General features: G+C 44.2%; 1 protein-coding gene across 3 annotated transcripts in view; it reads left to right on the top strand.

Moving 5' to 3' along the window:
• Positions 1-24,255, top strand: part of STX5 (syntaxin 5) — an 84,406-nt gene that overhangs the window by 43,671 nt on the left and 16,480 nt on the right. For all 3 annotated transcript variants that reach the window (XM_085625968.1, XM_085625969.1, XM_085625970.1), the window contains exons 9-10: positions 12,112-12,212; positions 13,014-13,135. In XM_085625968.1, coding sequence (XP_085482094.1) covers positions 12,112-12,212; positions 13,014-13,135 — 223 coding nt within the window. The remainder of the gene's footprint in view (positions 1-12,111; positions 12,213-13,013; positions 13,136-24,255) is intronic.

A 24,255-nucleotide genomic window follows, 5' to 3' on the forward strand; every position in this document is an offset into this window, starting at 1 on the left:
TATGGGGGGATATGTTATAATGTGTTTGGAGGCTGAGGGACCGCAGGCTGCTGAGGATCTTGTGCATACCCTGGATGAGAATTCGTAGGTGGGCGCGGTAGACACATGGATATGTTCTCCGAGGGCTTTTCAGATTGTGTCTGCCCGCATGTATGTGGCTATATGAGGATTACATGGCAACCTCCGTGGGATGGGCTATGATAATCTTTGGTGCTTTTTTGCTTTCCGTCTCTAGAGCTGGTGATTTCCCTCCTGTGTTTACATCACTGCGCTCCCTCCCTTCACCTCCTGAGGACAGTCATTGGGGTCCCACAATGGTTATATGTTTGTTTTGTTTTGGGGGGGGGGGTTAATGTTGCTAGATTCCATTTGGGTTCTCATTAGTTGATCAGGAAAACTGTAGGCATGATCTCGCTCTTGTTCATCTCCTTAGGCTGTGTCTGAACTGCTGGGGCCACTGTACCAGGGTCCTCAACCCTCCAATGTGGATAATTCTTCACACTGTTTCATTTTGATCAGGGTCAAAAGAGTGGCCACTGCTGCGCATGTGCAACGGTTAATGGCCTATTAGACAAGCGCGGAGGCTCAGTCCATGTATGGTGGACTTGCGGAAGCGAGCACGATAATTGCAAACAGATGGCGCCGCTGCTCACTCCTGCAAGTTAAACGCCATACATGCACGAGTACTAATAGGAAACAGTGCAAAACATGCACGAGTTTCAACAAAAGCCCGGAGTGATTCCAAGAGGTCACTCCAAAGCAGTGGTTGCACACTGCGTAGGCATAACCTAAAAACTGTCACTATGTGGCACACTATTCCCTATTTTACACATGTATAGATTTACCCATGGAGACAAAGGGTCCGAGTATTTCTGTATCAGTGGCGTAGAATACAGTGACGTGAAGTGGTGCAGAGTAGAGTGCAGTGGTGCGTAGTGGACTGGCATAGAATGGGGTGCTGCAGAGCGCAGTGGTGTAGAGTGCAGTAGTGCAGGTTAGAGTGGCGTAGAGTTCAGTGTTGCAGAGTAGAGTGTCGTAGGAGATGTATAAAAGATGTTCCTCTAACAACTACCTATTTTATTCTAGCTATTTTCTTCCCACCAAAAAATGAATAATTTTATTGCCCTATATTTAAGACACCGGAGCACTAAGATTTGGAATTCATTTACTGGCGAGAACATGCGACCCACACAAATCTAGTTTTATTCCTGGACCTAATGCAAGAGATCGAGTTCCCCAGTGTAAAGAAACGCATTTCAGGTCTATACAAGCACGGATAGCCTAATATTTTGAAAAGGGTTCTATAGAAGTATGAACTGTTTAAATTTTCGTTACATTAAGGTTTAGTCTTTTGAAGAGCTTGCTTCTCGTCCAGAAATGCCCATGTTATATTTTTCACTCTGTCCTGCATAGACGTGAAACCCTCCGCTTGTGACTTTTGGATGCTCTGTCTGGACCGCTGCTGCCACTTAGTGGACACACTGAGTATGGTGTTAAGTCCAGTTCTCAACCTGTCTTTCCTATCGCCCTGGAGTTGCTAGATAATTGTAAAGTTTTATGCTGAAACCAGTTTGAATACAATGATGATTTAGACAAGTTTAATTTTTATTTACAAATTGCAGTCATTTATTATGGCTCAATTGTTAGGATAGATGATTTTGTTATCTGTAATTAGTCATGAAATGCTTCACTGTCATTCGTACTACGAACGAGGCCATGCTAGGACAAGATGGTAACTCTCTATATAAAACAAGATAAAGAAACAAACAATAAAAAGAAACACTAATAACTTAAAGAAACCCAGATAACTGGTGGGTGAAGAGGGGAATAAAGACAAACAGTACCTGAATCAGAGCGGGATTAGCAGAGGGACACTAAAACTAATTAATCGGAGGTTGGGCCATGCGCCCCAGACGTAATGGGAACTGTTGCCAAGGCACATACTGGCCAAGTAGGAGACAGTAAAAAAAAAGTGACAGAGGCTGTAATCCATGGGCGTGGGATGCAAGACCCCTTACTGAACACATCGTCTCGCAAGCGAGAGTTAATGCTCTAGCGCATGCTGCTTACACAGGTTCGCCCCTAAAAAGAGGCTGAAGCAGCAGGACATCCTTTCAACAAACCAGAAGCAGTAATTTGGACTCCTCCCTCACTCCCCCACCCAACTTTTCAAGTATGCAGCTGTGTCTGTAGAATGAACATGACAAATGTCGGAAGCTGGCTCTTTATATGATATATAAAAATGAGAAATATCACGTGAAAAGTCCAGGGGTTCCCTTATGCATGGATAGGGGACTAGCTTTGGCAATCCCAACGTGCTTTATTGGAGGGGGTGGCGGGTAGTGTGGTTGAGCAGCCTTCAGCTTAACACAGAGGAGTTCAAGACATCTGAAAATACCCACGATGGTCAATAAATGAGACACACGTCTCAAAAAGGAGATCCACACCAATTTGTATATATAGCAAGTATCTTCATAAATGTTTAGGCATAAAAAATGAATTTCAGGAAGTACCTTTTTAAATAGGAATATTTTTCAGTTCAATAAGTCGACAGTGCAATTTCTGAGTTCTGCAATGTTAATCTATGGGAGGAAAATCCTATGCGGTTTATCGGTTCTTGTCAGCGACTTATGGGACCCTTCTCCAGGAGTTAAGGTGAGTGGTGGGCAAGGTCCAAGGCAGCACCATCAGAACACCACCAGTGGCTCTAGGGCGGTTGGTTGCAGAGGTGCACAACTGCATTGGGTGCCCAATGTTACCCAATGGAGAACGTCGCGGTAGAAAGAGGCTTCATCAGGGGACTGGGGAACAGTCCTCTTCTCCTTGGGACGAGGCGACCTGGTGCAGAGGGTCTTTGGGGTGTCTGGTTTCTCCGTCAGGCAACACTCGCGGTTGAGGGGGCCTGTACTCTGAGGCTGCAGGCAAAGTCTGGGAGTCACGTCAAAGTGGACTCTGTACCTTGAAGGCTTGGGGGAACCACTCTAACACCATTGGGCCACTAAAACACAGGTTGGGGGGTGGGCTCTGAAGCACTGGTGCTTGGCGGCATCTAATTGTGGCGGGAGCGGAGTACTTTTGGTTCTTCTTTGGCTGTCAGCAGGATGCCGGGGACATTTCCCCTGTCCCTCGGGAGGTCTAGGTTTCTGGGAGAAGGCTGGTAGGTCTCCCAGGTTTTATACATTATGCAGCTGCAGGACAAGTCGGCTTCTGGGGCAATAGGCAAAGTCAGCAGGCTGGCCGACAGGATTGATACCGAGTCAGTTGCTGGGTCTTCTGTTCTTGCTGTGCGATTCTTCTCGTCCATCTTCTTTCTTCAGGTGTTCATGATCTGATTTTCTGGTGTCGGGCTCCCCTAAATACTCATTTTAGGTGAGTGTAGGGTAGTAGTCAATGGGCTAATGACCTTTGGGATCACTACGCCCCCTATATGACCACTTTCTGTTGGAAGTGGGCACAACCCTGTCCCAGAATTCCAAAGTATGCCATCACAAAGATGGCTACTACTGTAAAATCATATCCACCTCACTTTAGCCCATCTTGGGGGTGGTACTAGCCCGGGAGTGGCATGCCTACCTGATTAGCTAATTTTTCCGCCTGTCTGTGTTCTGGCCAAGGGGTTCGGCTTTCTCTCCAGATTCACATTTGAAAAGGCAGCAGCTCTTTGAAGCTTGCCAGTTTAGGAAGGCTAATCAACAGGTCATCCTGTGGGAGGGGGTGTTACACCCTCTTCCCGGACAGGCTTTTGTTCTGGGTCTCCAGAGAGCAAAAGGCTCTCACCCTAGGAGGTCAGAACAGTGTAGTGTCTCGGTTGGCAGGCTGACAGAAACCAGTCCGGGTGCACATCAGAGGCTGACAGGTTTTCAGGGGGCCTTTCTAAGTTGCACTCTGGGTGCATGTATTGGTAAATCCAAAACTGGAATCAATGTGGATTTATGAATACGAGTTGTTTGATACCAAATATCCCTATCTTCAGTGAAGCCATCGCGTAGCTGGGGAACTCTTTTTCAACAGTGTCCAGCACATCTTTTAAAATGGCTTCCCTGATCACTTCAACTGGCAGTAATAGGATTGACCAGCACACTGGCATGTATGCTTATGCAGGTATGCCCTCACATGTAATATTAAGCACTCTGCCTTAGGGCTGACTTAGAAATTTGACATGCAGTGTTAGGGGATATAGCACACAGGGACGTGTGAAATGTGTTTTCACTTATGTCTGCATCAAAACACACAGCCTGCAGTAGCAGTCTTGCATGTGTTTGAGGGGGTCCCTTAGGGTGGCACATTTCATGCTGCAGCTCTCAGGGACCCACTTTAGCGCCTCAGGCCAAGCTAGATGGGTGCTCAACATTCTGCAGAATGATTGCACTCCGACTCAAAAGGTCACCAAAAATATTCAACTACAAAAACCTTCCATGCCTATTTGGAAATACAGTGCATATAATGCCCATATCGCCAAAGTGCAAATGAAGTTTTGCAGCAGGAATCTTTCTTGATTCACTATGCTGTGCATTATTCCATCATCTTGTGGTAGAGTCCGAGATCGTAGTGTATTCTTTTTTTTTTTTTTTTTTTTTTTTTTTTTTTTTTCCCGTGGCCCTGGTGGGCGGCGACGTCTCACCATTTGGTGTCCTTCGTGCTGTTGGCGCGCTTCCTGCGGAAGCTCCCACCTTTGGTCGCCATCTTAAGATTCTTTTTTCCGCCGTTGGGTCTGCATCATTACCGAAGAGTTCCAGAGTTTTTGGAAGAGGCATTAAGAAAAATCGATGAAAATCATAAAGTTTTCAGCGACACCGGACTACAGGTCAGATAACCGGAGTGACGAGGGAGAAGTTTTGCGACCAAAACCTCTACGTTCGACGGAGGATGCGCTCACAGGGGGCACCCTGAGCGCAGGGATGGACAAAACACAGTTCAAGTTTTGCACCAATTGTCACCACAAGTACACCCAGAAGGACCAGCATCCAGTCTGCAACCTCTGCCTGCCACTCGACCACAGCAGCGAAGACTGCAACGCCTGCTCGGAGTTTACACTGAAGACCCTCAGAGTAAGGGAGAGGCAGAGAAGGGCGAAACACAACATGCAGGGCCAATGGCCACCTCCATCGCTCCGAGACTTGGGTCTCTCCAGTGGGGAGAAGGACAGCATCGCAGAAGGACCAGAGGACTGCACGGTCGTCTAGGTCCATAAGAAGACGTCGAAGGAGGTAAGGGAGTCGTCGACCCCTAAACACTCAGGCAACACTTGAAAGGGTGAAGCTAAAGCCCCGAGCGACACTCATTGAAGTAAAGCTAAGTCCTCGAAGGAAGCTCTGCCGTCGAAACACTCGACGAAAGCAACAGCTACCAGGGGCAGTCAACCGAGCGGATCCTTCCAAAAGGACTCCCAATCGGCGAAAGCCCTCGAGAAACAGTTTGTCGAAGGTTCCCCTCAAAGGACACCTCAGCACTGAGAAAAGAAGGGCAGACTTCATCGCCGACTGCCACGAAGAGAAGCGCTCCAACCCTCAACGCCGAACATGCCGCCGAGATGGAGAGGAAGAAGAGGATGCTCGAGGCAGAAATGGCGAGCATCCTTCAGCGGAAAAAGGATTTGGACGAGAAGATGAGCCTATAGACCATCCCGCCGAAACCCGCGGTTGAAGTCGAAAGAGACGGTGAAGACGCGGAACCGCCGAAAACTCCCGAACCAGTCGAGGAACTCTAGGGAGAAGGCGACGAAGACCTTCAATCCTACCGGTACTTGACGCCCTCGGAGGCACAAGACATGGAATGGCAAGATCGCGACACAGAATCTCCAGAAGAAGGGGTAGACACGTACCCTTCGAGGCCCTCGCCGCCAGATGACATGGGGGATCTACAACATGGTCGTGCAGAAGGCTGCACAGACTTATGGGGTGAAAATGGAGGAAGAGAAGGCCAAGTCTTGTTTCCTCCTGGAAACTCTACTGCCTCAACAAACGAGGAGCCAATTCCTGCCCATGCTCACTAGTGTGCTCGATCAAGGAAGAGAGGCTTATAAGGAGCCTGCAACATACAAAGCTGTGACCCCTAGGACTGAGAAGAAATACAAACATTCTTCACAGGACCCTGCATACATCCAACGCTCAGTGCCAGCTGACTCCATAATTGCAGCAACGACTAGGAAGAGGGCCAATGTACCCACTAATGCCGGACCACTTCCAGACAAGGAGAGTAGGAGGATGGATCGCACAGGGAAAAAAGTGGAGAGAAATGTAGCAATCCAATGGCGCATCGCTAACTCCAACGCCCTGATCAACAGGCACGCTTACCAACACTGGTATGAAGTGGGACAGCTCCTAAAACATCTACCGGACCAGTACCAACAAAGAGCAAGTCACCTGGTAGAAGAGGGGAAAACCATGGCAAACACATGCATAAAATCGGCATTGGATGCGGCAGAAACATCAAGCAGGCTAATGATGATGATGATGATGATGATGATGATGATGATGATAGGAGTGACAGAGAAGACACGCATGGCTCAGAATTTCGGGATTCAAGCCAGAGGTGCAAAGCAACATCCTAAACACACCTTTTAATTGAGAGCAACTGTTCGACACGCCGGTTGACGACAAGTTGACACCGCTCAAGAAGGACAACGAAACAGCAAGGTCCATGGGGGCGTTGCAGTTCAGGGGAATGAGAAGAGGCACACCCACAAGAAGGCCGGCCGGGAGAGGCGGCAACCTGCCCTCCTTATAGCACCAGGCATTCCAGCAAGGCTGCCAAGGGAACAACCAAGGCCAGCAGCAGCACGGGCAGCAGCAGCAGAACTGGCAGTACCAGCCCCGGGGACAGTCCTTTCAAGGGCGGGGAAACAGACGAGGACAAACACGGAGCGGAGGCCAACAGCCCTCATCCAAGTGACTTCACAAAGGAAGATGCCCCCACCCTAGCAACACCTCTGGGTGGGTGGAAGGACATAAAGGAAAACTGCAGCCAAACGTTCAACGACAAACAGTACCTCGAACACTCAACACCGGTAGGGGGAAGAATAAGAGACTTCATCCAGGAATGGAGGAAGGTCACATCGGAAAATGTATACTGTCCATCATATAATATGGATACCGTATAGAGTTAGAAAAACAGCCACCGAACAGAAAACCAAGAAACAGGGCACACTCAGCAAAGGATCTCTCGATCTTGCAAAGAGAACCACAAGAACTGCTCAGCAAGGAGACTATAGAGGTGGTATTAAAGGAACAAAGGGGTTTACTCAACTTACTTCCTGGTGCCAAAAGTGGACGAAATACGAAGACCTATCCTAGATCTAAGGTTCCAGAACAAATTCATAAGAACTCAAAGGTTCAAGATGACTTCCCTACAAGAGGTAATACCACAAATATAACAAGGGGACTTCATGGCTACTATAGATTTAAAGGACGCATACTTGCACATCCCCATCAACCACAAACACAGGCGCCTGCTAAGGTTTGTGATCGACCAAAGCCACTACCAGTTGGCAGTACTGGTATTCGGCCTCAAATCCGCACCAAAGGTGTTTACAAAATGCCTAGCAGCTGTCGCAGCACACCTACGAAGGCATGGAATACACGTATACCCCTATCTCGACAACTGGCTCGTAAAGGAAAGTTCGTACAGCCAATGCCGACCACATATCCAGCAGGTCATACTAACACTGACAAGACTGGGTTTCTCGATCCATTGGGAGAAATTGTCAACAGAACCAGAACACATCAAGATATTCTTAGGGGCAGAGATCAACACCATACAGGCCAAAGTGTTCCCCAGCAGGAAGAGAACATTGGCAATACTGAAGGAAACACGTCATTACCGCAAGGGGCAAGTTCTGACCGTGAGGACGGCGAGCAAACTGATGGGAATGATGGCGTCCTGCATCCACCTAGTCCCAAATATCCGACTACACATGAGACCATTCCAGGAATGGATCCAGCAGCAATGCTCACAGGGAGTTGGGAAGATCTTGTGGGTGTCATGCACACAGTGCATCAGGAAATAGCATGGTGGAAAAAGGAAAACCTATCACAGGGGAAGCCATTCACACAACCAACTCCAACAGTCACCATCACAACGGACGCCTCCCCGCTGGGGTGGGGCGCACACATGAACAAGCTCAAGGTGAGGAGTCTATGGTCGCAGCAAGATGCGGTCAGACACATCAACTACCTAGAGCTAAAAACTGTATTCCTAGCCTTAAAAGGCTTTCAGAAAGAGCTGTACGGGAACAGGGTGTTGGTCCAAACAGACAACACAACCACCATGTTCTACATCAACAAACAAGGAGGAACGCAATCAGTGCCACTATCTGGGCTAGCACAGGAAATTTGGAGATGGGGTATCCCACTGAAAACAGACCTACTAGCAATACATCTCCCAGGGAAGGACAATGTGGAAGCAGACTGACTCGGCAGACAGATGTCGGCATCCCACGAATGGGAGCTCAACAAGCAGGAAATAGAGAAGCTTCTCCAGAAATGGGGTACTCCACAAATAGACCTATTTGCAACACACCAGAATGCAAAATGCCAACACTTCGCATCCAGACAACCAGGACGTTGGTCCCAAGGGAATGCACTATGGATACGTTGGTCAAAGAGCTTTGCATACGCTTTTCCCCCAATACCACTGATACACAGAGTAATGCAGAATACGCAACATGACGCTAATACTGATAGCACCTCAGTGTGCCAGGCAGTCCTGGTTCTCGCAGATAGTGGAAATGGCACAAGTAGCAGCACACAGGTTCCCAAGAAGAAGGGACCTGTTAACAATGCAGAACGGAAGGGTGCTTCACCAGAACCCAGAACCAGAGGGTCTCAGCCTAGCAGCATGGCTCCTGAAGACCTAGAATTTGTGCACCTAAAACTACCGGCAAGTACTATGGCAGTACTCAGGGAGGCAAGGAGGCCTACCACAAGAAAGTGCTACATGGCAAAATGGAGGTACTCCCAATGGTGCATCAAGGAGAAACTACAACGAAAGGTCACAAGTGAATCAACCGTACTAAAGTACTTAACGCAGCTGCTACAAAGCGGATTAAGCTACACATCCCTGAGGGTGCTCTTGGCTGCGGTGGTGGCCTACACAAGAGGAGAAACAGGGAGAAGTGTCTTCACCTCTCAAGTGGTGAAGAGATTCTTGGAAGGGGCCAAGAGAATCGCACCCCCAAAGAGGATGCCAGCACCAGCATGGAACCTCAACGTAGTGCTAACTTAATTGACGAAGGCACCCTTTGAATCTATTCACAAGGCTACACTGCACATGCTCACACTAAAGACTGCCTTCTTGGTGGCGATCACGTCACTACGAAGAGTAAGTGAGTTGCAAGTGCTCACACTCCAAGAGCCCTACTTACAAATACACAAGGACAGGATTGTAATGAGGACAGACCCACACTTCATACCAAAGGTGATTTCTCGGTTCCATATTAACCAAACAATCCAAATATCAAGTTTTTACCAAAAAACGACCACAAACCGAGGGCTCTACACACACTAGATGCAAGAAGGACTGTAATGCACTATATAGAGAGGACAAAGGAGTGCAGGAAAACAAAACCGTTCTTTGTCTCCTCTGCCAGCAGTGTTCTGGGATGACCATTCACCAAGAATACCATCGCACAATGGATTGTGCAGACGATTCAACTCTGCCACTAGCAGGCAGGACAACAGTTACAAGGAGCAGCTCAAGCTCACTCAACGAAGAAAGGAGCAACAATTGTGTTTCTAGCGAACACACCTATCCAAGACATTTGCCAAGCGGCAACATGGTCTTCAGTGCATACGTTCACTAAGCACTACTGCGTGGATATCCAGATGAACAAAGCGCAAGTGGGACAGAAGGTCTTCCAGCACATATTCAGTAACCAGTGCTCATCTTCCACCCAGCCACCACAATAAGGACAAACCGCTACAAAGTCTATGCACAGCATAGTGAATCCAGAAAGATTCACGCTGCAAAACATATAGTGTCTTACCTGTCAGTGTAGTTTTGCAGCTTGAAGACTTTCTGGATTCACTAGCGAACCCACCCTCCTCCGCCAGAAAGATGAGACAGGAGGTAAGGGTTAAAGATAAACAAGACTTCACAAAATAACAGGGAAAACAGGATTAACACAAAACGAGAAAAAAGAATCCGAAGATGGCGACCAAAGGTGGGAGCTTCCGCAGGAAGCACACCGACGTCACAAATGACACCAAATGGTGGGACGTCACCGCCCACCTGGGCCACGAAAAAGAGGGAATACTACAATTCCGGACCCAACCACAAGATGGCAGAATAATGCACAGCATAGTGAATCCAGAAAGTCTTCAAACTACAAAATTACACCGACAGGTAAGAAACTATACGTTACTACTGCCGCTTTCTGGTGGCAAAGAGAGTACAACCCCTATTTGATCTCCTCACTTCTTACGAGTGGGCTAAGGAGGAAATGTTACTTTTAATTTTGCATCCCTGAGACTTTAAACAGAATATTCCAGCCAACTTGCGGGGATTTCATAGCATTTGCTTTTTATGAGGCAAATATCCTCATTCATATTTTAAAATGGAGGTAAAGGTTGCCATTTTCTAAAATTCAGACCGTTTCTTCTTCCCACAAGAGGGATACTTTACAAAAAGTGAAGGCGTTTGAGGAGAAAATCCCTTCTAAGGTGCAAAAAAGTGAAGGGGAAAACTTCTTGAACAGTTAAGGTGTTGGATGAAGTCTGTCTGAAATTCACCTAAAAAAAATAGGGCAGAAAAACACTGAAGTGTCCTGAGATCCACTCTGCAAGAACCAGAAAAACAAACCGAGGCTGTGAGGCAACTGCCTGTACAGCGAATGCGGGAAGATAGAATCTGCTGGCTCCTTCAGGGAGCAGTGCATGTTTTTCATCCTTGAGCACTTTCTAGCTTAATTATTCCTTCATATTCCTCTGTCGTGTAGGTGTTTCTAAGGTCAAATATAATACTTCACCACAAATTTTGCTGAATGCTGGTAGGCTGCCTTTTGTATAATATAATTTCCCAGAGTAAAATGGAAAAAAACCCAGAAAAGGCTGGCCTGCGTTATACGGAACTTAAACATTCATTTTCGAAAATGGCTTCCTTTTAGTATTCCTGGGTCTAGGCATGAAGGTGGGAAATGGAGATGAACAGCATTGATGTTTGGCATTCCCTCATGCTTTATCTGGACAAAAGAGTTGCAGTCCAGTGCCCAGCTCCCTTACAGGGTAAAGATACAGAAAAACCCTCCTCTCAACCCCCGTATTCCCCTCTTGCATCCCTAAGTACTTTGATCTGCAGTGGAAACCACTTCCCTAGTATTGCACCAGAGTCCTGCAGTATTTGAGGAAATTGTGATATATGTCTGTCATGGAGATTTGATGCATTACTTTGTGGATTATTGTGCTAGCATTACAGCCTTGGTACTTCATCATGGGGCAAAGATGGTTCTGCAAAGAGTCTTGACTAACTGTTTTACTCAGTTTTCAGGCTGATCAGTGCAGATTACCCAGCCATTTAATTTCTCTTGTTATGGAACCTGTATACAGGATGAACTCGTAGGGAACAGAGGACAGATCTGTATGGTGACTTTGTTCCTAAAGCCCCTAGGATGTCTCCTACTCCCAGTACCTCTTGCATTACATTCTGACATCATCCAAAACTAGCACGCTGATTGGCTATTTTTCAGGAACGGTAACTAGCAAGCATTTGTGGGGAAAGAGCATGACCTCATATAACGTGGTACAGGTTTTGCAAATGTCGGATTTGAACAATTTTTATGAAGCAGTTTCTGGTCCTGCCTGCAGGTAGCAAGCTATACGTAAGTTGGAGTAGAAGAGACCATCAGTACCAGGAACAACAGGTGCCATAAATGCAACTTTATTCTTCTTTGCCCAAAACCAAACTGTCAGTGCCAGTTCTTCCAAAGTTCCATGTTTGCCGGTTGACATAAACATGTTAAGCAGTTGTGAAGCTGAAAAGGCCTGACTTGTAAGTTTACAACGGGCACAGTCATCTGAGCATCTTTAACATGCTGATCTATGGCATACTGTTTCCTGCACTTTATGCCTTCTTATCCCTAATGCACCAACTTCTAAACTCCCTAATTCTCTCACACAGGTGGCTCTGTACTGCTCCAAGATGACGCTCGACGATCGGGTGAAGTCATGATCGACATGGATTCTAGAATGAGCCAACAGTTACAGCTGATCGACGAACAGGTAAGTTGATGTGGGTCATATACAGTAGGCCCACACAGTAAAGGTATTTTTGAGTATGCTCTCTGACAAAACAAGTGAAAAGAATATAGACAAAATGAAGGAGGGATTTTCCAAGCTTATTCCTGCTCCACTATAAATGTGTCAGTAAACTTTTTGCTTTCGGATTTTTTACACCATTACCCTCTTAAATAGAACAGCAGCTCCACAGCTTCCTAGCTTCAAATTATCTTTAACATAAAGATTATCCAAAGTGTCCACCATGCTGCTCAGTTTTCAACATTTGCCGTCCCTCCACAGAGTGCCACTAACAACATGGAGAATAGACAGAAAAAATACCCCTTCACAAACTTTCGGCCCAACCATCTCTGTGCACATTTCACAATACACCAGTTCATGTCTGCTGGCTATACACATTACAAAAAGTGCATAATTTTCAACCACCTTCAAACAGTGTTTTTCAACAAGCCCAGCAAAAAGGTCCATAACTAATTAGTCATTTGAAATGTGTAGTTGGAGTCTTTTCGTAAAGGGGCAATTTATGAGGCAATTTCAATTGCTTTATTAAGTTTTAGACTGCATGACCACCTTGAATGATGTAGAGTTTCCGAGCAGCGTTGACACATCATAAAAGAGAAGTGAAAGGCAGCTGGACTGTTATTTCCTGCCTGCCTTGTAGAGCTGGATATTTTATCATGGGAGATTCATATGTCGGGGACAGCTGTTGTGGAACTGTTTTTTTTGTTTTGTTTTTTTTGTTTCTTGGTGTAGACTTTGGTAATTATTCTGTTCCTCTCCTACTAGGACTCGTATATCCAAAGCAGAGCAGATACTATGCAGAATATAGAGTCCACCATCGTAGAGCTGGGTTCCATCTTTCAGCAGCTGGCACACATGGTGAAGGAGCAGGAAGAAACCATTCAGCGGTAAGATAGCTTCAATCAAAGGTTCTCAATGGCTCTTGCCAGTTCTCAGGGTGCAGGTAACACAACTAAGATGGAGAGTAGATTTACATTTGGGAGGATGGATGGGACTCAGTTTTCACAAGGTCTTGGGGATTACTAGGAAGAGAGGGGTGTGGGCCCATGTTAAAGCCTGGTGAAGGGCTTTTCTTAAAGCCCCCTTCCTCCCTTGTGCAAGCCCTCTTTTATGAATCTCCGTGATGCCGTTTCTTGGGCTCTAGATTAGTGAATGATTCCTGCATGGTTATAGTCATTTATCGCTTGTGTTCCCAAGGGTCACATTACTAATGCTCTTCATTTGGTCAACCAAGTTATTTCTTGGCACCCAGTACTTGCAGACTTCCTACATTCGTTATTCCATCTAGACGCCAAGAAAACCTGTGCAGCAACAACAAAACACCAGGTCAGGAGTGGACTCAGTGGTTGTCACTCTCTCTCTCCCTTGACTGTCTAAATATATGGGAAGGCCTACAGTGTTGCCTTGCTCCTGTGGTCTGGTGAAAGAAGAAAGGTCCACTTTCCTGCTGAATAGCTAAGTTGTATTTGCCAGAAGTGATCTGATCAATGGTAATATTGCACAAAGACTGGGATGAGTGAAAGACCTGCCTGAGGACAACGTAAGAGAGTGGGGTCTGCCTACAAGGCATGAGATAGCCTAACTCTGTAAAATCATTATCGTTATTTGGGTCATGGAGCTGCTCAGCCACTTCAAATATGGTGAGTGGTGAGAACTGTCCCAGGCCCATCACATAGACACATTTGACTAAAAACATCCCTTTGTAGGATGTAACATGTAAAAGAGCAGCAGTGAATAAATAGGTTTGTAATACCTTGGTAATTTTACCATTTCAACACAGCCCAGTGCACTGTCCTCAAGCAACCCCCCCCCCCCCATAGACACATTGGACTGCAAATTTCACTTTGCTTAGTGTAAGGTCAGACACAGTGCACATCTTGCACTAAAGTCTGCAATAATAACTAGGTAACATAATCACGTAAAGACACAATTACTCAAGTGGCACAATCTGTTTCTTTAACACAATCCACCTGTGAATCAAATAACCGCATAATACATACTTGAAACCAGATGACTCCCTTAAACTTGATCTAACTTGAGCGGAGTAGTCCATATATCTCGAGTGACATATGGTTATGGCATGTATTATGTCTAATACTACTAGCATCTCTTATTAACCCTGAGAAGCTTCATGAAAGACCTACAGATATGAGAGCAGTCATCAACAGCATTTTTGACTGTTGGGACACAAGCTGTTTTTTGATTAAGACATGTCAGAGCTCTGTTTTGCTGTTAAGGAGACACCCAAAAGTGTTCCCTCTTTGTTAATGCTGTGTATGGACTGAAATTGGTGGCAGCTCAATTCTCAGTCTGGGGGTAAAGGCCTTTCTACCTGTATTCCTTTGGTGAATTACTTACCTACTCACTGAGGTAAAGTTTGTTGAAGTCTCATTCACCTTGGGGTCCTTGGCGGTACCTGGAATATGCATGGTAGGACCCATCTGTGCGTGGTGGTGGGTTTGAGCTGGTTGTGTGTGTGTGTGTGTGTGTGTGTGTGTGTGTACACGTTTGGTATATGTGTGTATATATATATATATATATATATATATATATAACCTACTGGCGGTCGCCAGTAGGTAGTTATAGTTAGGACCCTGTTTCCATAGGAAAACCGCAACATTCTATTTTGAATAACTTTGGCGCCGGTCGACGAATCCTCGCAAAATTTTCAAAATAGGTGGGGCGCTGCGCTCCGCTCCTACCCTGAATGTCTCGGGGGGATTCGTCAAGCGGGGGCTGAGATAAAAGGGGGGTCCCAAAACGCGTTTTTCCCATGCATTTTTCCATAGGACCTTTAGACACAGCTACAGCCCGAACGGCTCAACAGAGTTCCTTGAAATTTGGCAGAGAGGTAGTCTACAGGTCAAGGAAGTGCCTTTTGTAGGTTTGGTGTAAATCTGTTCAGTAGATTCTGAGAAAATAGCCTTTAAATCAATATATATATCTGAGCCAGCTTACGGTGCGCTTACCGTACGCGTACGGTGACGTGCGCGAGCACGATTCTGACTGGCTGTTAGATCTTAGTAAACATTCGAATCGGTCGAAACCAGGAAGCGGCGGCCGCCATTTTCTCTCTCGCACTCTGAGTGGGGATTAAAAAACAAAGGACCAAAACATGTAAAGGGGCTGTTTAGACAGCTCCTAAGCACCTAGCCATGTTGGGGGAGTCCCCAAAGATCCCCCAATCCTCCATGTGCGCACGGTGCGCGAAGCGCATCGTGCGTACATGGCCCATCTAGCGTAACGTGCGTGCACGGCACTAACTGCGTAAAGTGGGTGCGCGGTGCGCTTCGCGCACCGCGTGCTCACTGTGCGCGCACGGTGCGCTTCGCGCACCGTGCGCGCACGGAACGAACTGCGTTAAGTGGGCGCGCACGCCACGAATGGCGTAAAGTAACTTAGCATTTAAAAAAACGTACAAATTCACTGAAAAAACCATAGGTTTCACACACGTTATAGTTAGGAATTAGCATTTAAAAAACCTTGCAAATTCACTGAAAAAACCATAGGTTTCACACATGTTATAGTTAGCGGAAATTTTACTGATAAAAAACCAATGAACTTCCCCCGTTATAGTTAGTGCAGGCAACTATAACTCACGCGACCGCAATCTTCTGCTGATGACATGTGTCTTTATGAAAAAAAAATATTTGTAATATATGTATAGCTAAAAATTTATGGAAGAAGACATGGGCAAATAAGTGTCTAAATACAGTATTAGCATCAGCAGAGGATTGCGGTCGCGTGAGTTATAGTTGCCTGCACTAACTATAACGGGGGAAGTTCATTGGTTTTTTATCAGTAAAATTTCCGCTAACTATAACATGTGTGAAACCTATGGTTTTTTCAGTGAATTTGCAAGGTTTTTTAAATGCTAATTCCTAACTATAACGTGTGTGAAACCTATGGTTTTTTCAGTGAATATATATCTATATATATATATATATATATATATATATATATATATATATATATATATATATATATATATATATATATATATATATATATATATTCACTGAAAAAACCATAGGTTTTACACATGTTATAGTTAGCGGAAATTTTACTGATAAAAAACCAATGAAATTCCCCCGTTATAGTTAGTGCAGGCAACTATAACTCACGCGACCGCAATCCTCTGCTGATGCTAATACTGTATTTAGACACTTATTTGCCCATGTCTTCTTCCATACATTTTTAGCTATACATATATTACAAATATTTTTTTTTCATAAAGACACATATGTCATCAGCAGAAGATTGCGGTCGCGTGAGTTATAGTTGCCTGCACTAACTATAACGGGGGAATTTCATTGGTTTTTTATCAGTAAAATTTCCGCTAACTATAACGTGTGTGAAACCTATGGTTTTTTCAGTGAATTTGTACGGTTTTTTTAAATGCTAAGTTACTTTACGCCATTCGTGGCGTGCGCGCCCACTTAACGCAGTTCGTTCCGTGCGCGCGCGGTGCGCTTCGCGCACCGCGCGCCCACTTTACGCAGTTAGTGCCGTGCACGCACGGTGGGCACGCGGTGCGCTATGCGCATCGCGTGCCCTATGTTACGCTAGATGGGCCATGTACGCACGATGCGCTTCGCGCACCGTGCGCACATGGAGGACATATGATGCACTTCGTTTTGAAAGGTAATATTTAAATTTTTCGTATATGTTATAAGCCATGCACAAATGGTGCAAAACGGGCACCATTTGCACACGGGGTGGAGAGAGTGTGGATAATTTTTTTTTTTTATTATTTTTTTTTATATTTTAGTTTAACTCATCTTTTATAAGCCATGCACAATTGATGCCCTTCGGGCACCAATTGCACACGGGGTGGGGAGAGTGTGGATAATTTTTTATTTTTTTATAATTTTTTACCGTACGCGTACGGTAAGCGTAATCGGCGAAATTAGCGAAAAAATAAAAATTCCGTTTTTGGCCTTGGGGGATCTTTGGGGACTCCCTCAACATTGCTATGTGTGTGGGAGCTGTCTAAACAGCCCCTTTACATGTTTTTGTGCTTTATATTTTAAACATCACTCTCCGTGCGAGAGAGAAAATGGCGGCCGCCGCTTCCTGGTTTCGGCCGATTCGAATGTTTACTAAGATCTAAGAGCCAATCAGAATCGCGCTCGAGCACGCCACCGTACGCGTACGGTAAGCGTACCGTAAGCGCACCGTAAGCTGGCTCAGATATATATATTGATTTAAAGGCTATTTTCTCAGAATCTACTGAACAGATTTACACCAAACCTACAAAAGGCACTTCCTTGACCTGAGGACTACCTCTCTGCCAAATTTCTAGTAATTCTGTTCAGCCGTTCGGGCTGTAGCCCTGTCTAAAGGTCCTATGGAAAAATGCATGGGAAAAACGCGTTTTGGGACCCCCCTTTTATCTCAGCCCCCGCTTGACGAATCCCCCCGAGACTTTCAGGGTAGGAGCGGAGCGTAGCGCCCCACCTATTTTGAAAAATTCGCGAGGATTCGTCGACCGGCGCCAAAGTTATTCAAAATAGAATGTTGCGGATTTCCTATGGAAACGTGGTCCTAACTATAACTACCTACTGGCGACCGCCAGTAGGTAATATATATATATGTATATGTGATGTAAATGGTGAAGTATAATGATGCACAGTGAAAATGGAGCAAAGTAAAGTTTTTCTTATTGAAACCTACTATACAGGGGAAAACTTTGGCTGCAGTATCTGTTTACCAAGGTTATGTGACGCTACACCGCATGCTTTTACCCAGCAGTTTTTACTTTGCAAAATCTTTTACAACGCAGGGCATTTACAACACAATTTGTTACAACACATTCCCCATTCAATCGAAGTTGTTATTTTAACTCGGGGGGGGGGGGGGGGTTGGTTTGGGGAACGCGCTGTAACAGTTTTGCAGTGTAAAGCCCTTTGTTAAAGTTATTGCGGAGTAAAAAATGCGGGGTAAAGCCATGGTGAGTAAAAAATGCGGGGTTAACAATGTTTCCCCTTCACCAACTGCGTTCCAACTTTACAAATTGCCCTACTTTTAAGAACATTCACCCATGACCTACACAAATGCACTTATGATAATAAGATTCCAAAACACAGAGCAGAGTATTTATTTACATGGTCCATTGGACTTCATGTGTGTAGGCTGGACAAGATGATATTGGGCCATAATACTTCTGCACTCATAAATGACTTCTAATCCATGTTAACACATGATTCTCTCCGAGCAGAAAGGTTGAGCAGACGAGGCTTACTTCAGATGGTTGTACGAGGTTAGATCCGTGTCTCAAACAATTACAGATAACACTTTCAGTGTCCAAACATTTATAAAAGAACAAGTTACTTACCTTCGGCAACGCCTTATCTGGTAGAGAGTACATTTAGCCGCAGATACCTAACCTTTGAATTTCCCCCAGGTGTCAGACTGGATCCAGAAGATTTTTCGTGAGCAGTACCCATGTGTGATGGTAGTTAACGTTGATTAGCTCCACACGCTTCGTCGGTGTCGTCCATGCCGGAAGTGATGTTGCGGTACCTATATAGGCACCACCTAGGCATGTTGACATCAGTTACTTTTCACGTGTTTCCATGCCAGAAGCGCAGACCCATAAAGAACACTGACTAATAGTGTGTAAAACTTGGGTCCTGAAAGCATCAGCCCTATCACTAGAAATCCATTCGCAGAGTGGGGAGGTTCGGTGGGCTGGGGTAAGTAATCTGCTGCTACAGTCTTTAACAGATAAGGCGTCACTTGTTAATCTGATAGACTTCTAGCCACAGATTCCTTACCTTTGAATAGAGACGTAAGCAATACCTCCCTGGAGGTGGGTCTGCAGACAAATTTTATATAAGGAAGTCCTGCAGACAGAGTGGGCTAAGTGCCCTTCACCATGTTGATAGTGAACCCCAGCGAGTGTAGGAGGTTTGCCGTAGTCTGGAGGTGGGAGATGACAGTCTGAGGCGAGCCTGCCTTCAACAGCCAGTTGTCCAGATTGAAGAAGACTGGCACGCCTGATCTGTGGAGATGAGGTGCAACCGCCGCCAACATCCGAGGGATACTGGTTAGGCCAAAAGGGAGCACTGAGCTGAAAATGCTTGTGGCCTACCGTAATCCACAGATGGCACACATGGGCAGGCAGGACGGGAATGTGAAAAACTAACCTGTGACCAGCCAGCTAAACCTAAACTCCGAGGTCCAATGACATCTTCTATCATTTATTACCCCTTTGTTTATTGTATGAACTATCAACTTTGTAAAAGTTACACCATTGAAAGACCGGAGAGTGACCGTGACCCTCAAAAGGCAAACTGTAACCATATGGTCGCAGTCCAATGCAAGAAGCTCAAATGGAACAGCACTCTGACAAATAAAGCTTCAAATTTGTGTGAAGTAATGCACCTACTTTGCTCATCTTTTAAAAACGAACATCCCAATTCCTGGATTGGTGACGACTGAATGAACACCTGGCAGTATGCATTAGATTCCATACTGTCTGTTCCGATGACAGTTATCAACTGTACAGTGAAATATGCCACATTTGTCTGTTATCCAACAACTAAGCAAGGCAAAAAGGGTCTATCGTAAGACACTGCGACATGTTCTAAATAAAACTGGGCACCCAAGAAAACACCTTGGCCAAATTGTTTCCCGCCATCTCGTCTAGAAACTAAATAGCCTTTTGAACTTTGGCCGGTAATGGGCAACGGACATATCAGCGTCCGGGCGACCTGCTTATATCAAATGACAAGTGGGAAACACATATAAAGTCCCTATATAAATCGGCCATCATCGACTCATTCAAATCTCCACAAGACTTTACAACATATCCTAACATCACTTGGAGGAAATGATAAAATGAATAAGCTCTAGCTTTTCTAAAGTGGCCGTCCCAAACAGCACATCGATAGATCTGGTCAAATTTAGTTGTCTCCTTGGGGAGTACACTTCTGGGACAGTTATTTTTTCTGGGACAGTTATTTTTTCCATGTAATCAAGTCTGGGCAAGTTCCATACTCTTAGAAAAGAGCAGTAGCTCATCCAGTTTACAAGGGGAGCCCTAAGCGAGACCCAACCAGCTACCGATTAATAGCACTCCTAGACTAGAAGCTATTTCCCAAGCACCTTTTAGATAAACTGAAGAAGTGGGCCGAGGAGCAACTGTCAATACCTTTCGCACAAACTGGATTCCGCACTGTTTGTTCCACAGTGGACGTTACAGCACTGACTCCTACTTGCAAAAATATAATTAACCAAGAAATCGTTATATGCCTCTTTTGTGGATTACTCCACCGCATTTGACAAAGTAAATCAACAAAGGGAATGGCTAAGCTCATCAAGTGGAAAATCAATCCTGGTTTGTTGCATTTTCTTGTCGAACTGCATACTGACACATGGCTGGAGTTCGTTATCCACCGACAATACCCGGACTCCTAAAATACACACTGAGTGGCCTCAAACAAGACTGTATTCTGGCCACCTTATTTTCCTTGTATAACGCCGATTTAACTGAGTCGCTTGAGTCCGATCAGGGCTTTCCACCCAAGTTGGGAGGTACAAAAATAGCATATTTGACCCACGCCGATTACTTGGTGCTACTGTCACAAACACCAAAATGCCTACGTCATCAATTAAAACACTTTAACATTCAACTGGGAAAACGGACTAATCGCTAATCAGTCAAAAATGTAGATCATGACTTCGGGAAATAAATCTAAGCTTGCGGGGTTTACTCGAGGAAATGCTATGATCGAAATAGTCAAACAATTTGAATATCTCAAGGTGACAGTAAGATATCATGGTCTAACCACCTAGCAATCAGAAAGCTCAAGTCAACCATGATCACCAAATCTGTCGTTAGATTTGCAAATTTATGCAAAGGTAGGCAATCAAGCCATCATTGTAAAACTGAAACGTATTCCATGTCTGCTATATGCATCTCCTGTGCTAAATTATAAGACTATTGCCAGTCTTGAAAAAAGTTTATTTAATGTGTACGCAGTCTTCATTTCCGTACAGCTACCCCTCATTGTGTCATCAGGCTAGAATTAAATCTAAAATCACTTCATTACAGAAGCACCATGAACTAATTTACTGACTGTGCAAGAGCGGATCCAACATCATTAAAATTCTTAATCCATCAGGAAGCTAGAAAAACGATATACAAGGACTTAGATGTGCATGCCTAACCTTCAAATCTTGAAATCCACAGACTACCCGACCTAGAGGCACTGGCACAGTTAAATTGAATGTCTCTGGAAAAATCTATTCTGTGGAACTTTCTCTCTTAGACAGAGAGACTCTGACTTGGCTCAGGCCAAACAACATAATCACATGGACTTAGCCTTTTGATAACTTTTCTCTGCAGAGCCTAGAGTATCTCGGGTCAAATTTGCCTGGGTATGTGAAAACAACATTTTTATAGTTCATATTGTTTTATTTCCGGATCTATGAATTCGAGAGGAAATGGAACTCCGTATTCAAAGACAATACCGTCTATCGACTTAGTGCGCACACAACTGCATCCCTTCAGCACATTCTGTGTATTTGCCCCAAACTCTTGTATTTAATGAAAAAGTAATTGTGACCTGTTTTTTTAATAAGGCCAAATCTCAATCAACTGTAAAGGCAGTTAGATGCTGTTTTAGTGTTGGGGAAGATAGTGCAATAATAATGCTTATAACATTTCTAGGCAAGGCTTGCAAAGCATTAACATTATGCTTTTAGTACTTATTTCTATACCCTAATTTGATTACATCTGTATCTAGACCCAAACAAGTTGTTTTTACACATTGATTTTAAATTACATGTATTTGAGCATTTACACTAAATCACAGGTTCAAGAATAATAGCTCCTATAGATTCCATAAGGGCCAAGTAAGATCTGCTGTAGAGGCTGCTCGAGACCGTGATAGTGCCACAGACAACATTCCAATAATAAAGCTAATTATATTATTGGACTAGACTTATAAAGCTTTAATTTTGGAATTCATGTTAATTGTTTCCCACTCTGTTTCGATTACATTTGAATTTAAATTGAAACATATTGCCTTGATACATTGATTACAAAACCTATGTCTCTGCCACATTGTTGATTTGTGACTCCTGTTAACCCTAATCCCTAGGGACAGACACGTGAAGTGCAGTCCCAGGGGTGCCCGCTCTCCTTGGAACAGTAACCATGATGAGCGCCACCACTCTGTTAGTGTAAACCAAACAGAAGATCTAGCTGCCTAATTACTGTAATAACTCAACAAAGAGGACCAATAATTTAATTTTCATTAGCCCTTGTGTTTTATTCACATATTCTTCTTGATTCACTTCAACTTTTATTACACTCTTTTAGCATGTCTTGAAAGGGCCACTTTTTCTCAATTTTAAACATACACACAAAATTTGTTATATAACATTACACGGTGAAGGTAACCAGTAAAACATTAAAGTCCTCTCCAGCCGATATACACTCCTGGGGGCTGCTAATTGTTACTGTGTTATCTGGTGTCCCCAGGTGTGGAGGTGGAAGGTTATATTGATGTCCCCCATGAGATGTTTTGTGTCAATTCAGGCACTCCAGGAACTTTTACTTTTTTACTTGGACTCTGGAGTGCAGGGAATCATGTTTCTAAAGCTGCAGTAGTGGCCTCTTGAAGGTAATATAAAGCCTCTTGTACATGTCATATGTCAACTGATAATGCTTTATGACAATGACCATATTAACAATGAAATGTTATATTCCTCGTCATGATCGTGAAAGCATTTTTTTGACGAACACAACATTTGCAGTAAACGTTCCATGTTTTAATGAAGGTAACTGGCATATTTTGAAATGTTTTATTGGCAAACTCAAGATTAACAGTGAGTCATGATGGGCCTTAAAGAAGGTCAGTTGTAAGATGGCACCATACAAAGTAATTTTAATGGTGTTGCCTTAGTTCTGTCATCTTTCTGTTTTTTTTTTAATGTAGTGACAGCCTGACAGTCATTATGCCTGCCTTTTAATAACTACACCCCCTTATTTTGTGTTAAATATACGTGGGGATTACTGTTGTCTTAGAGTACAGGGCTCACTAGAGGTGTGAACTATTAGGAGGCGGTCACCCTAGGTGTTTCCATCTGTCTACACATACATGTTTGTAAATTAATGTGTAGTATTCAGTGGCATGTGAGTAATAAAGTACTTTTCCTTTTTTATAAGAAAAGGCACTGACTGGACAATGAGGAAACCTTTTCTCCCTGATTATTAGACGGAGCTAAAGATAATGATCTCATCAGTAATTCAGTTAGTAGATCTTAAAAACTCATTCTTGCAGCTTCTTTTTGGTACGACAAAGTCCATAAAAATTGGGTGCCGATATTTACAACAGATTTCATATGGTTTAGGACATGAACATAATGTATACTTACTTTTCTCAGGTGGAAATTACGTTACCAATAAAGTCGTGCAGCCCCCTCAGTTTACAGAAATTCAAATATTTTAATTTCTCACTAGCTGTCAGACTAGAGCTGCCTTCTGTAATTTATAAAGATCTTTCGTATAATCTGAATGTTTCATTTCACTGCTGTTGTCAGACCTCTCAAAATGATTCTTCTTTGATTACTTTTTACAAATAGCTAAAGTTCGGTACACCTATTAGACATCCAAGAATCAAAATTGCCCAAAACGGAACATTTTTTTATTCTCAAAGTTTTTAAGACTTGTGAGTCACACTAACTTGAGACGGGCCTAATTGAAGTTCAATATTTATGCATTTATGAGTAGGCAAATGTGTAATACATAGGGAAAAAAGAAGGGGCAACAAAAGGCAGCCCTGTATTTAGAAATATGTTCTTGTCGTATTTGGGGACTAGGATTGCTTTACCCTAATCTATGATGCAGACTGAGGTTCCAAATTTAGGTATACCAAAGCCTAATCTAAGCCCTACATTTTTTTCTTTAATCCACTGACTGGATCTGCACTGAGCTAAAATGTGTGTAGCACAAATAAAGTGGCGACAAACTATTTATTGAAACCACATTTAG

Source organism: Triturus cristatus, chromosome 9 (assembly GCF_964204655.1).
Source record: "Triturus cristatus chromosome 9, aTriCri1.1, whole genome shotgun sequence".
In the NCBI taxonomy this organism is placed as follows: domain Eukaryota; kingdom Metazoa; phylum Chordata; class Amphibia; order Caudata; family Salamandridae; genus Triturus; species Triturus cristatus.